General features: G+C 35.4%; 1 protein-coding gene across 4 annotated transcripts in view; it reads right to left on the bottom strand.

The window, feature by feature from the left end:
- The window catches only part of LOC127873145 (tetratricopeptide repeat protein 13-like), a 71,110-nt gene that overhangs the window by 29,763 nt on the left and 25,726 nt on the right, over window positions 1–15,621 (bottom strand). For all 4 annotated transcript variants that reach the window (XR_008045996.1, XR_008045997.1, XM_052416792.1 and 1 more), the window contains exons 5-15: window positions 15,386–15,478; window positions 13,939–14,055; window positions 13,517–13,573; window positions 12,089–12,225; window positions 10,131–10,272; window positions 7,973–8,077; window positions 7,609–7,675; window positions 6,527–6,645; window positions 5,869–5,906; window positions 5,117–5,288; window positions 1,110–1,146 (exon numbers count right to left, since the gene is read on the bottom strand). Coding sequence is in view for 2 of the 4 variants with exons in the window: in XM_052416792.1 (XP_052272752.1) it covers window positions 1,110–1,146; window positions 5,117–5,288; window positions 5,869–5,906; window positions 6,527–6,645; window positions 7,609–7,675; window positions 7,973–8,077; window positions 10,131–10,272; window positions 12,089–12,225; window positions 13,517–13,573; window positions 13,939–14,055; window positions 15,386–15,478 (1,084 nt within the window). In the remaining 2 variants the exon portion in view is untranslated. The remainder of the gene's footprint in view (window positions 1–1,109; window positions 1,147–5,116; window positions 5,289–5,868; window positions 5,907–6,526; window positions 6,646–7,608; window positions 7,676–7,972; window positions 8,078–10,130; window positions 10,273–12,088; window positions 12,226–13,516; window positions 13,574–13,938; window positions 14,056–15,385; window positions 15,479–15,621) is intronic.

Below are 15,621 nucleotides of genomic sequence, written 5' to 3'. Positions count from 1 at the left end.
GTTAAAATGCTATATGCCATCCAACCGGGGCATAAAAACTTGAATCTAGTAATAAAGGTCTTAAATTTAATATATTTTTATAAAGGACTACAAATGCGTGTAAATACGTATCTACGTAGTAAAGGGTTTAACATCATTTATCCATCAGAGCATCATTACTCTTATAAAACTACTATAAAACTACTATGAAACTACTATAAAACTACTATGAAACTACTATAAAACTACTATGAAACTACCATGACACTACTATGAAACTACTATGAAACTACTATGAAACTTCTATGAAACTTCTATGAAACTACTATGAAACTACTATGAAACTTCTATGAAACTTCTATGAAACTACTATGAAACTACTATGAAACTACTATGAAAATACTATGAAACTTCTATGAAACTTCTATGAAACTACTATGAAACTACTATGAAACTTCTATGAAACTACTATGAAACTACTATGAAACTACTATGAAACTTCTATGAAACTACTATGAAACTACTATGAAACTACTATGAAACTACTATGAACCTACTATGAAACTACTATGACACTACTATGAAACTACTATGAAACTACTATGAAACTACTATGACACTTCTATGACACTGCTATGAAACTACTATGAAACTACTATGAAACTTCTATGAAACTACTATGAAACTACTATGAAACTACTATGAAACTACTATGACACTACTATGACACTACTATGAAACTACTATGAAACTACTATGACACTACTATGAAACTACTATGAAACTACTATGAAACTACTATGAAATTACTATGAAACTACTATGAAACTACTATGAAACTTCTATGAAACTACTATGAAACTGCTATGACACTGCTATGAAACTGCTATGAAACTACTATGAAACTACTATGAAACTACTATGAAACTACTATGTCACTACTATGAAACTACTATGAAACTACTATGACACTGCTATGAAACTACTATGAAACTACTATGAAACTACTATGAAACTACTATGAAACTACTATGAAACTACTATGAAACTACTATGAAACTACTATGTCACTACTATGAAACTACTATAAAACTACTATGCAACTACTATGAAACTACTATGAACCTTACCAATCTGTTGATTGAGTCTTAGACTTCGCCACTTTGCCTGAAAAGACAAGGAACAAATTGCAGCATGGCAACGATAACATCAAGTAGATAAACTGGCTAGTTGCTATTCTACCAACAGGAACAAAATACAGGAAAACGATTCAGAATGCACTTAAAATATTAAAAGGTCGAGTAAATGTACAAGGGGCTGTCCCAGAACATAGTAAACAAATTGCATAGTTGTGTTATAAGGAAAATGTTAGTTACCAAAATTTAACAGAAATGTCTTTAAACATTTAGAAATTTAGAGCAGAAACATGAACTACAAAATAGAGTCTTATAAAGAAATACTTGATGCTAAATCAATTCAGGTAGGAATAAGTTGCACATGTAAAAAACATTAAGTGAAAGTTATTAAACAGTTTAACTTATGTTGGTAAATAATACAATGAAATTGAAAAGAAATGCAAGTTTAATAACACACAGCTTTGCAAATTGTTTAACTTCATTTTGAAAAGTGCTTTTAACTTGTGTATGCTTAAACACATCTAGAGCAATATCTACCAAAGCAACAGACTGTCCACAGATTTGTGCCTTCATAATAATGGGTGGAGCAAATGATTATCATTGAGCTCAAGGCGAGTTAAACGTCATTTTAACAAATTCGCTAAATTAAATGACATATGAAAATAAAACATCAACCAGTGGCAAAAACTCCCTTTCCCAGGATGCTTGAATTTCCAAATCAGTGGTAACTTAAGTTTAACATATATTTTTGAGCTAATTCTAACTCAAACGTTATAAAGCAATTAATATATCACACATTTACTAATTTTTTATTATTGAACCAATTATGCCCACTGCAGGTCTTTACTACTGACCCTGACCAAAATCCTGAGGAAAAAACCAGTTAAGGGCACTTGAAAAAGCTAAATTAACAGTTTATAGATGCTCTAACCAAACAAGAGGGCCATGATGGCCCTGAATCGCTCACCTGACTCATTAAGATCAGATGAAAACTATGACCTCTATTGTCTACACAATGTTTTTCTATGATTTGACCTAGTGGCCTAGTTCCTGACTCTAGATGACCCAAATACAATCCCAATCCAGATTTCATCAAGATAAACATTCTGACCACAGTTCATAAATATTGGATGAAAACTGTGACCTCTATTGTCAACACAAGGTTTTTCTATTTATTTGACCTAGATTTTTACCCCAGATGACCCAAATACAATCCCACCCAGATTTCATCAAGAATTCTGACCAAATTTCATAAAGGTTGGATGAAAACTGTGATCTCTAATGTCTACACAAGGTTTTTCTATTATTTGACCTAGTGACCTAGTTTTTGACCCCAGATGACCCAAATAAAATCCCAACCCAGATTTCATCAAGATAAACATTCTGACCAAATTTCATAAAGATTGGATGAAAACTGTGACCTCTATTGTCTACAGAAGATTGTTCTATTATTTGACCTAGTGACCTTGTTTTTGACCCCAGATGACCCAAATACAATCCCAAACCGGATTTCATCAAGATAAACATTTTGACCTAATTTCATCAAGATTGGATGCAAACTGTGACCTCTACTGTCTACACAAACAAATTGTTGACGGACGGACGCACGGACACACGCAGGCACGCACAACGGACGCCGAACATCACACGATCACATAAGCTCACTGTGTCACTTCATGACAGGTGACCTAAAATATGTGTCGGAGATAAACATGAACAGTTGTGGTTAAAATCCCATAGAAACAAGGGCTGTTTGTAAAACATGCATGCCCCCCTATATGGGCTATAAGTTGTAGTAGCAGCCATTGTGTGAATACGTTTTTTGTCACTGTGAATGGTGGTGGTGGTGGTGGTGGTGGGTAGTAGTAGTAGTAGTAATAGTAGTAGTAGTAGTAGTAGTCGTAGTAGTAGTAGTAGTAGTAGTAGTCGTAGTAGTAGTAATAGTAGTTGTCGTAGTCGTAGTAGTAGTAGTAGTAGTAGTCGTCGTTGTCGTAGCCGTCGTCGTCGTCGTCGTCGTCGCCGTCGTCGTCGCCGTCGTGCTCGTCGTCGTCGTCGTCGTCGTCGTCGTCGTGGTCGTCGTCGTAGTCGTCGTCGTCGTAGTAGTAGTGGTAAGTAGTCGTAGTCGTGGCCAGTCGTCGTAGCCGTCGTCCTCGTCGCCGTGGTGGTGGTGGTGGTGGTGGTGGTGGTGGTGGTCGTACGTACTAGTCGTAGTAGTCCTAGTCGTAGTATAGTCGTCGTAGTCGTCGTCGTCGTCGTAGTCGTAGTAGTCGTCGTCGTGGTAGTAGTAGTAGTCGTAGTAGTCGTAGTAGTAGTAGTCGTCGTAGTCGTAGTCGTAGTAGTCGTCGTAGTAGTCGTAGTAGTAGTAGTCGTCGTCGTCGTAGTGGTAGGTAGTAGTCCGTCGTCGTCGTCGTCGTCGTCGTCGTCGTAGTCGTCGTAGTCGTCGTCGTCGTAGTAGTCGTAGTCGTCGTCGTCGTAGTCGTCGTCGTAGTAGTCGCAGTAGCAGTAGCAGCATTACAAGACCAATACTTAAGAATGATCAAATGGGAAAAGGTAACATAGCACCAGCAGTAAAATATGGGGCTCATTTACAGGTCAGATTTGGAATCTCTGCTGTAAAATGAGATTTTGAATGAATTAAAGGGAGGCAAATCTGTAATAAAAAGAACATGCATAAACCGTAGTTGTTTCCCTTGTTTGAACCATGCTAAATCCTTACAAGTTTGGAAAGAATTGGATGAAAATTTGGACTTTATTGCATATAAACACCATTTCTCAATTCAAGGGGAGGTAATTCTGTACTTCATGGACCAATAATGCTCATTTTTTGTAGGGTTTGTGTCCTCATTGATATAAAGACACTGTGCAAATTTGGAAAGGATCGGACAAAAATGTGGAAGATTTTTGAAAGTTTTCACAAAATAGGCAAAAACGAATAAACATGCAAAGTTCAACGAGCTCCTGCGGCCATGTTTTTTGACGAATCAAATTTCTTTGAACAACTTTTTCAGGGGAGCCCTAAAAGGTCATCCCTGTGAAATTTTTTGAAAATCTGATGAGCGGTTTCTGACAAGAAGATTTTTTAAGGTTTTTACCATATATGGTCATGGCGGCCATCTTGGTTATGTGATCAAATTTTTTTTAACAATTCTTTTGTCCCATGACCTAGGGATGCTCCACATGAAATTTAGTTGAAATTGGCTCAATGGTTTAGTAGAAGAAGATGTTTACAAATTTGTATACGGACGGACGGACGGACGGACGCCGGACGCTGCGTGATCACAATAGCTCACCTCGAGCTATCGCTCAGGTGAGCTAAAAACAGAGGCTTATCTCTGAAAGATCATAAACAATGACTGTAGGAAACATAGGCATTGACGACTATCCGTGATTGCACAATCAGGATATTGCTACTGGTGAAGGTCTAAACTAATTGACGATACATTTAAGGTCTTATTCTATGATTAATTCAATACTAATATAGGGCATCACACCATCAGATATGTATTCATCTATGCTTTTTACATTTAACATAATGTGAATATTTAAGATATTTTGAGAGTAAAATGAAATCGGCATGCCCCATTAAAAAGGTAGTGATAGAATTAAAATTTACTTTGCATTTTGTTTAATTTTTGCATACAATTAACAAATTGTCCATTCATTACACTATAGAAATGAGCCTCGATCCAGGAAAATGGGGTTTAAAGCATGTCCGTAAAATGGTGCCCATATTTGCCTGTGCACTCCGAACAGACTATTAAGGGACGATCCTTTCCTCACAAACTGGATTTTTGCTGAGAGGAAACTTCCATTAAACAAAAAATACCATGAAGGCAAAAATTGTCGTACCTGATTAGCCGGTGCGGGCGCATATGCATTAAGCCCTGTTTTCCTAGAGCAAGGATGAAATATTTCTAATCCTGTACATGTTGTCTACCTACCCTATGCTGGGACTTCACTTTGTATGTGGAAAATTAAAAGACAAAAAACAAGGATCTCACCTCAAAAAGTTGAGCAACATGTACAGAAGCCAGCCCCATGGCCAGGTTAAGGCGTTTATTGGGCGTATACCCATCTGTGTTGACCTGCATCAGCCAGCCAATCTTGTGGGCCTTACAGATGAGGTTCTGAACAGCCCTTGAATAATCGCCCAGGTTGAGTACACCAACATCCCTGTAGAAATAGAGATACAAATAAGCTTCATTCTGACAAAAACTTTTTTTAATGCATGTGCATAAAACATCATCCAGGATTAGCCTGTGCAGTCTGCACATCCTAATCAGGTACAACACTTTTAGCCATCGGATGAAAAAAATCCTTTAAGATGAATGGTCTTCCCTGATTAGCATGTGCAGACTTCAGAGGCTAATCTGGGATGACACATTACACACATGAATTAAACTGAATGCTTGCCACAATTCTACCAGAAAATGGATTACAAAATTTTCAAAATCCATATGGTGTGCAAACCAAATCGATTTGACCCATTTTAATATCCTTTGAAAATCATTTCACATACATGTATCACCATTTATTGTTTGAATGAAGCAGCCATTTATACATCAATATGCTCGGCAGAGAGACGAGGGCTTACCTGTACATGTATTTCTCCAGATGTGGATATACAGATTACAACATTAAAACCATACATGATTCTAGTTATACAACAAAGAAACCTGTGAAATAAAACCTCTACAGAATGACACGGTTAGCTATAAAAGCACATATCACTCTCAATAACAAGTGGCCTTACTTGATATGTGGCTGTATTCCGGGCTGTTCTTTATAACCCTGTAACAAATAATACTTATTACGAAGGTATATGATTGGTTAGGATTCAACCATTTGCATCATAGCCACACCCTCTCTGCATTAATACACGCTTGCCTTTGTGAGTAAGTCAAACTGAGTTGTATTAAAATAGCCATCAGACATAATGTTATTAAATAACCTATGAACACAACAATACTTTGAGTATAAAACAAACAACTAAAATACAGTGAAATCTAAACTGAGTTGTGAAAGCGATGTAAAACAAACACAAAAGAATTTATTTAACATAGCATTAATTATTTAATGCATGTAGTTTTTAGTATATATTGAATTCCTTAAACAAAGAACAAACTGTATACAACAGAGCCTTGCTCTGGGTAGACAGGGTTTGATGCATGTGCGTATGTGTCGTCCCATATAAGCCTGTGAAGACTGCACAGGCTAATCAGGGAAGACACTTTCAGCTTTTACGGTATTGTTTTTAAAGGAAGTATTTTCTTAGTGAAATCCAGTTTAGTAGTAAATCGCTGTCCCTGTGACAACACTTTATGCACATGCATTAAGCTCGGTTTTACCAGTGCAAGGCTCAAATTATTTTTACAAACTTTAAAGATACCAGCTTTATGAGGAAAACTTACAAGTACATCAAAAGGCAGGTTTTGCAGCCAGTGGTCCTTGTATTCATCTGGGAAGGCTGAATCAATGTCTAGTGACTCCAAAGGCAGCTCCAGATTGGAATGAAGGTATCTCGCATACTCTGAAATTGCAATAACAATTTGCACTGTTTGAAATCTTAAAGGCTATGTAATTGCCAACTGTAGAACATGTTCATAATTTGTTTGTGTGTTTTATTTTTCCCGACAGTATGACAGTCATATTATAGCATTCAATTAGCCTATTAGAACTTGTTCAAGGCATGCCAAGCCAAATGCTGCAGTACATCCAGAACTAAGGGCAAATACTCAGTATGTGACACTTACTTCTAAGAGGCAGGGGCATAATGGCAGAAGAAATCATTCTGTGATAAAAGAAGCAGTAAACCCACAACTGTATTACTTAGTAATTGACACTTACCCCACTTCAAGAAGAGTTGAAAATGGCATAAAGGTATCATTTTATGACCAATGCAAACAAGAGCACCGCATAACGGGTGCCTCGCTCAGCTGCGGGTGCAGTTTTGAATAAATGAAAGCTTGTCAGAATTTTTATTTTTTATTTTTGTTTAGAGGTCACAGTGACCTTGACCTTTGACCTAGTGACCCAAATATGGGTCTGGCATGTAGAACTAATCTAGGTGCAGCTACATATGAAGTTTCAAAGTTGTAGGTGGAAGCACTTTGGTTTTAGAGAAAAATGTAAAGGTTTTAGCACAACGCGGACGGCCGACGACGAGCTGGCTATGACAATACCTCGGGTTTTCTCCGAAAACAGCCAAGCTAAAAATGATATACTAAATAGATGCAATGGTTTTAAGTTTATAATCAAGGCATGATCAAGGCTTTGTTGGTTCATCTGTTAAATGAATATAATAATAAATAATATCGCTACATGTAAAACAGAAAAATATCTTCCAGTTTCACAAAATTCAACAAAATGTTGCCATTTATAAACAAAAATAAAACTAGCAAACTGTTAAACATGTTTATGTTCAATTTTGTGTTACTAATTGAGATAGTGAACAATTATGATTGAAAACAACTTTGAAAACCATTTTGATTACCTCTCAGGTAGTGTGATCGTAGGAATTCAGGACTTGCTTTTACAACTGGTGTACTTTGAACCATTACCTACAAGGAAAAAAGCAATTACTCAAAAAAGGTATTTTCTTTTTTCATGCCAATGTAATTTGTACAAAAGTTATTTTTATCCATAAATTAAAGAAAACTAATTCATCAATTTTTAGTAATCTTCTCATCTCCACAAAATATTAATGAAATATCCAAAGTATGAAACTTACAAATAAAATGGGCTTATTTTTTACATTTTTTAAGTTCGCCTTAATTTCACCATTATTGCACCTAAATAGTTTTAACAAAATCAGAATATACACACTACGACACTCCAAATTGATTCCATATCATTACTTTTGTTGCTGATTTAACTCCTTGAAAGAAGTTTCCAACCGAGGTGTAAGCTAGTGACTGCATGTACTCGCAGTTGTAGTTATCTGGATCCTCCTCTGCACATTTCTGAAACATAACACAATATAGAAGTTTGTCAAAATGTACTGTGAATGTGTTTACAGTGTTAATTACAGGCAGTGTTTTCCCTCCACCAGTTTGGGAAAGAGACTTGGAATATGGAAAAATTACATGTTTTGACTAAAATTGGGAAATAGTTTTTTCCCCATTTTTTTGCTAACAAATACTTTAACCCTTTATCACTTAGATACGTATTTTTACACATTTGTAGTCCCTTAGAAAGTTAAATTTAAGACCTTTGTTTCTAGATTCAAGTTTTAAAGGCTTCATTTACAACCCTAAGATACTGATGAGCAGCAAACAGCATAAAACCTGAGCAGACTGTGAGTTACTCGCAGGCTGTTCTGGTTTTACTCATGCTGTTTGCACATAGCCATTTTCACTTTGCTTCTGAGTGGGAAAGGGTTCAACTAAGAATTAGTGTTTTCAGTATTATATTATATTTACTAAGGCTCAACCCATACTTCTGCTTAGGAAAATTAATTATACAGTCGAAACCCGATGGCTCGAACTCGCTTGGCTTGAATTTCCGATTTGCTCAAACTCACATCAAAGCAATGATTTTTTATTGCTGTATATTTATATAAAATTTTGTCAGATGGCTCAAATTTGCAAGGCGTGAATAATTGGATGACTCGAACTGTTTTCAAAGTCCCGATCACAATTTTCACACGTTCTTTTGTTTGAATGGCTCGAACTCACTTCTGGTCGCATTAACTGTTAATGGATTAGGACAGCTAGATTGAAGGCATGCAATAATTGATATAACACTGACGCAAACATGCCATCGAGTCAATCATTATTTGATTTGAGTAAAAGATGACATTAAATAAAATAAAATATTGTTACAAAAAAGTATTAGAGTTTTAAGTATATATTTGGTTCTTATTTATTCAAAAGCAGAACGTTGTACGAAGTAGTATGAAGTTTAAGCAATATTTGTACTCTTCACCTGGAGGTGAAAATATTTGTAAACTAAAGTTAAATAGAAATCGGATTGCTCGAATTCCGGATGGCTCAAACTTTTGTTGCCGGTCCCGACGAGTTCGAGCCATCGGGTTTCGACTGTATGTTGAATTTATTTTTGCTTTTTTTTTTTAACCTTCAATTAGGCACTTTATGAAGTCATTTGGGAAAAATACATAATTTTTAACATACAAAATGGGGCTGAATAATGGCTTCAAATTTAGTTTAAAAAAACCACTGACCGGTCATTCAATGCAGGACTTATTCTGGTTTATGCAGTAGCTCAATTCTAGCATTGCTGCATTACATCACGAAAACATACAGCTTACATAGAATAGATATTTTGTTCAATTTAACAAATTACCGGTAAATTATCAATTCCCATACAAATACACCAGTATACCTGGTCATAAATCAAAGATGGTCTCAACAAGAAGTGAGGCAATATAATGTAGACAAGTTCAAATGTGAATTTCTTACTGGAAAAATATTAACCCTAATTATACCACATAAGAGAAAAGGCAAAAGGTGGCGGGGCATAAGATATGGTGTCTGCCTAGTGATCAGATATTCTCAAGTTTTATTCCCACTAAGTTAGCGTTAACCAGATCTTCTCTTAAGACAGAAAAAGACAACATGTAGTCATTCTACCCAGTAACCAGACTCAAGAGTGTCTCAATCAGCCTACATTTTCTATTTAATCAAGCTAAAAATAAATAGGTTATAACTAAAAAGTAAATTCCACATCTAATTTGTTTTGTGTGAATAGCATTTATAAACGCAGGAAATGATATTATATGAGCCTTGCTCTGGGAAAACAGGGCTTAATGCATGTGCATAAAGTGTCATCCCAGATTAGCCTGTGCAGTCCACACAGGCTAATCTGGGACTACACTTTCCACTAGACTCAGTTTTCCTTGAGAGGAGACATCTTTTAATTGAAAAATACCATAAAAGCGAAAAGTGTTGTCCCTGATTAGTGTGTGCGTACTGTACAATAATCTGGGACAACACTTTACACCTATTCATTTAGCCCAGTCTTCCCAGAACATGGCTTATATCTTTGAAACCCTACTTTAAAGTCTGTGAGTGCAAGCGCAGGCTCGCCGCTGTGATAGAAGAGGTCTCCCCGGAGCTGAAGGGTCATCGTGTGTCGAGGATTCAGCGCCAGAGACTGGTTGAACTTGCTTCTTGCCATACGCACATTTCCCACCTCCCTTCAATAATATAAGAGGGCATTTATTCTAAAAAGTAGAAATATAAACACAAACTGTTGACAAAAAGTTTTTTTAATACCAAAAAAGTAGAAATTTGAACACAAAGAGTTGAAAAAAGTGTTCAATTCTTCTTAAAAGTAGACATATAAACACTTTCAGTTGACGCAAATTTTACAAAGCATAAATTTAGATCAAGAGCAGTCTCAACTGTGACAGATTTTCTAGCTAAAATGTTCTGAATATACCTGTGCACCTATCAATCTGAAGAACATTTCTTTTTGGACGGACAAAGTAACATGATTCGCTCCTGTTAAAAAAAAAAATTCAATCTCATATACTGTATTTATCATTTTGTCCTTCTCTCTTCCATTCTGTCAAGTTTGACTCTTGGAGCAAAACTCTATTTGTAAGTATTTTAGTGATTTAATTAAAACTTCATGAAATGAGAGAGAATAAGAAGACGAAGAGCAAAGCACAGGGACCATAATTTCTTTGGAGTTACATTTATTGCATTTTGATTTCACTGTCTTAAGACATTGTCCATTGTGTAAGACTTAAATCTATTAGTACTCAAGGTTTTCCATTTATACCGTATATTCAGTCTGTGAGTCAAAGAGAATGCAAAACACAAGCACCATAACTCTTTTGTAAAACACACAATTTCTTTACAACATCTTATAGTGATGTTTTTTTGTTTGTAGCATTTTTAATTAATAACTGACTAATGTATCAAATCAAAGCTAAACAAGAGCTGTCAGAGGACAGCGCACTTGACTGTTTGTGTGCTTGACAGTATTACGTAAGCCATCATGGAGAGGGGGGGGGGGGGATGATAATAGATGATCTTTCAAAAATAAGGAAAAAAAAATATTATTTTTATTTTTTTTTGGGGGGGGGGGGGGTATCTCGGGTGGGGCATGGGGGATGGTTTGGGTTGAGTGAATTGTGGTATGTCAGGTAAGTATTGTTTTGTCAAAGTATGAATCAAATGTGATCATAAACAAAGAAGTTATGGCAATTTAAGCAAAATGTTCAATTATCTAATTATAAAAGGGGCCATTATTCTGTCAAAATGCTTGATACAGTTGTCTGCTCTTGTTTATAGATTGGGATCATGTTGGTTAAGTCTTTAGAAGTACGCAAAATATGAAAGCAATATGTCAAAGGAAAATTTTTGAGGTGGTACACAAACTTTAACATAGATTTATCAATAATATGCATATTCTAAGTATAAAAGGGGCAATAATTTTGTCAAAATGCTTGATACAGTTGTCTGCTCTTGTTTATAGATTGGGGTCATGTTGGTAAAGAAGTATGAAAAATATAAAAGCAATATGTCAAAGGACATAGGAAACATTTGGGGTAGTACGCAAACTTTAACATTTGCACGCTAACGGGAATGGGAACGCCGACGCCGGGGTGAGTAGGATAGCTCCACTATATATATTTCATATATAATAGTCGAGCTAAAACAGGTGTATGAAGAAAAAAGAACTGATAACAATGGGTAAAATTTGGGGTCCAATTCTCAATGTCAAAAGGTATTTTTCCAAAAATAACTGCCTAAAATTCCCAATTGAAGATTTCCCCAAACAATTGGCAATACAATGCAACATTTAGTTCATTTCCCTATGCAGCTCTGTTGGTTGAACCTTATAAAACATTTACTTTTGAAAACTCTCATTATCACTAATTAAGTATTTAATAGCAAAAAATAAAATACGCCAATTTTCCACATTTAGTAAAAATAACATGATTTTTTTAAATCCAAAAGGCCGATTCCGAAAATGGTGAAAAAAAAACACCACTGGCTTACCTGAAAGCCTGAGCAAGACTGGTGCAAGCCTCCAGGTGATCTGGATCTTTGTTAAGCACCTCCTTGAACACTTCGATGGCATTGCGCACCCTCCCCTTGTAGTAGTGTGTGAGACCCAGGTAGAACAAGTTCTGTACCTTATTAACAAAAGTAATGAGCCACGTTCTGAGAAAACTGGGTTTAATGCATGTGTGTAGTGTCCTCCCAGATTAGCCTGTGCAGTTTGCACAGGCTAATCAGGGACGACAATATCCGCCTTAATTGCATTTTTGCTAAGAACAGACTTCATTTACACGAAAAATGTCATAAAGCCTGTGCAGACTGCACAGGCTGATCTGGGATGACACTTTACGCACATGCATTAAGCCCAGTTTTTTCATAACAAGGCTCTAATGTTTTAACCCCTAAGAGCTCAAGAATATATTTTATACAGAAAACTTTACACACAGCTGCTTTTGTAAAATACTACAATTAAAAACAAGATGTGTTTGTGAAACACTATGTCCTCGTATATGACGGTTGACCTTGAAGGATGACCTTGACCTTGACTCTTCACCACTCAAAATGTGCAGCTCAATGAGATACACATGCATGTAAAATATAAAATTGCTAGCTTCAATATTGCAGAAGTGACATTACATGAGCAATTTTGACCCATATATTTGACCTTGAAGGATGACCTTGACCTTTCATCACTCAAAATGTGCAGCTCCATGAGATACACATGCATGCCAAATATCTAGTTGCTATCTTCAATATTGCAAAAGTACTCATAAAATGAGCGATTTTGGCCACATATATTTGACCTCTGACCTTGAAGGATGACCTTGACCTTTCACCACTCAAAATGTGCAGCTCCATGAGATACACATGCATACCAAATATCAAGTTGCTATCTTGAATATTGAAATATTGCAAAAGTGTACATTAAATGAGCGATTTTGACCCATATATTTGACCTTTGACCTTGAAGGATGACCTTGACCTTTCACCACTCAAAATGTGCAGCTCCATGAGATACATATGCATGCCAAATATCAAGTTGCTATCTTCAATATTGCAAAAGTTATTGCAAATGTTAAAGTTGGTGCAAACCAACAGACCAACAGACCAACCAACCAACAGACAGGGCAAAAACAATATGTCCCCCACTGCTATAGTGGGGGAAATAAAAATCATATATAGCAAAACTATATGCAGTAGCTTTAAAGTCTGTGTAAAATAAATGTTAAATCGTTTCTTGCATCTATATATTAAAGGTAATGACACTTTACTAAACTATCTATTCAAGGTAGTGACACTTTTCTAAACTATATAATTTGTATGTCAATGACTTCTATTAAATAGATAACTTTAGATGTCTTTCATATGTTTTTTCATCTCTGATTGAATTATATTACCGTGTTATTTAAAAAAAAGGTTCTGTACCTTGTCCGCACCAGAGTCTATGTTCTTCTTGAAGTCAACCTCAGCTGCAGCATAATCCTGAACAAGTTAAGTGTCATAATTCTCTTATGTTTATCTGTATTAGGTTTTAGTATGGTGAAAGAATAATCAGTTAATATTATATATTTCAGTATTATACACTCACAAAAGATTTTTTAAATGCAGACAAAAAAAAAAGTATTGTTTTCTTTGGGAAAAAAATTATGTTGTATTCTTATAAGGGAAATGGGTTCTTTAAAGCACAAAACTTATGTTATAACATTTTTTAATGTGCATGTTCTTACCAAAACGATACAGTTTGATAAATTATAAAAGTTATAACAATTTATGTTTTCACCAAAATAATTTTAATAAACAACAAAAGACAGAAGAAAAACTAGATGTTCATAAATGTTGAATCTTACTTGCAATAGAAGGTACAAAACTCCTCGCGCAAAATGCAGCTTTCCAGATTCCTTAAGGTCAATGGCTTTTGAAATATCAATTACTGCTAAACTTGGATTGCCCAATGCAATATATGCCTGCAATAAAGTGCAAGAAAGTGTAAAGACTTCTTTGAGAGTTGTGCTTTGTTTGTTGTTGAAGATTTATTTGTTATTTAAACTATTCAACAAAACTATTAATATCACTATACAGAAGTAGGGGGGTTACAGTCAGTGCTTACGTTTTTCTCACCTTCAATGTCAAAGTATGACCTTGTCATGAGCCATGTGGGGTTGAGTGCACTTCCTCTCATTTGGGCTAACTTTTGTGCCAATTTTATTTTAAACCTTTCAAGGTGTGTTTTAATGAGAATGTAATGAGAAGGGAAAATGTTCATACAAAATGGCTGCAAGGAGGCCATATTATAATCAATTGAGACAAAAGATCACATATTACATGTGTGTATTCCTCAAATTTTATGTGATGTGAACAAAGTTTTAAAAAAAGTATGCCAAAATAGTTAGCTTGACAAAATCACAAAACTCAAACTAATGAAATCCAAGATGGCCGACAAGTGGCTCTTTTGAACTTCGTCAAAGATAACATTATGTCAAACATGATTATGAATTCTAGTTATCAACTGTTATTAGCTTCATGGAAATCATTACACATAGTTTTAAACTTATGTCACACATTACTACATGTAATACCTTTGAATACAAAGCATGTTAAGTTTCAATGTGAATCAAATGAAACTTGAAAGTGTACTCTAAAGAAAACAAATCATACAAACGAACAGACCAAACAATCAACATGGTGACTCCAGTATACCCCCTTAAATTTGTTTAAGGAGGCATGTGAACACACAATTTAAGAATTTCATTATTAAATAGGATTTCATTTTCTTTTCCATATTGTCAAGACTTCACCAAACCTGGAAAGGACCTGAAAGACCTAATCTCTGATTAGGTTGGAATCTGTTTAGACATTTAGTCAATCTGCAACTTGCTACATGTGTTTTTTTTCCTAATTTGTTGTCAGTTTTTTTGTCAGATGCTGTGGCTGACAGCACCCACAAGTTTGTAATACATTGTAGTTTGTGGTCAGATTTGTCTGACTGACAGCACCCACAAGTTTGTAATACATTGTAATTTGTGGTCAGATTTGTCTGACTGACAGCACCCACAAGTTTGTAATACATTGTAATTTGTGGTCAAATTTATCTGACTGATTGCACCCACAAGTTTGTAATACATTGTAATTTGTACAGCTTTTCAGAGTGCCAATGTCACAACCAAAGGACATTAATTTTCAATTAGGCCGGTAATTATTTTATTTTTTAACATCTATTTTTTTTTTCTTTTCTTTAAACTGTAGTAAACAAGCTATAAACAAAGTAAACATGAACAGAACAGCTATGAAACGTACCTCTGCCCGCCGTTCGTAAGCCTGAATAAACTTTTTATTTCGTTGTATTACTTCTGTAAAGTCTTCAATGGCTTTGCCAGCATTTATAGGGTCCTAAAATAGAGACATGAATTGGAATACTTCTAATGTCTAATTAGGGAGTATAAATGGTGTACTGCTAGAACTGAAAGGTAAATAAAAATTGCATTTACTAGAGTTAATATTGAATAAGCATAATGTAATTTATAATTGTGCTG

Source organism: Dreissena polymorpha, chromosome 3 (genome assembly GCF_020536995.1).
Source record: "Dreissena polymorpha isolate Duluth1 chromosome 3, UMN_Dpol_1.0, whole genome shotgun sequence".
NCBI classification, from domain to species: domain Eukaryota; kingdom Metazoa; phylum Mollusca; class Bivalvia; order Myida; family Dreissenidae; genus Dreissena; species Dreissena polymorpha.
Note: the sequence above shows the minus strand (reverse complement) of the source record. Positions and strands in the feature narration are given on the sequence as shown.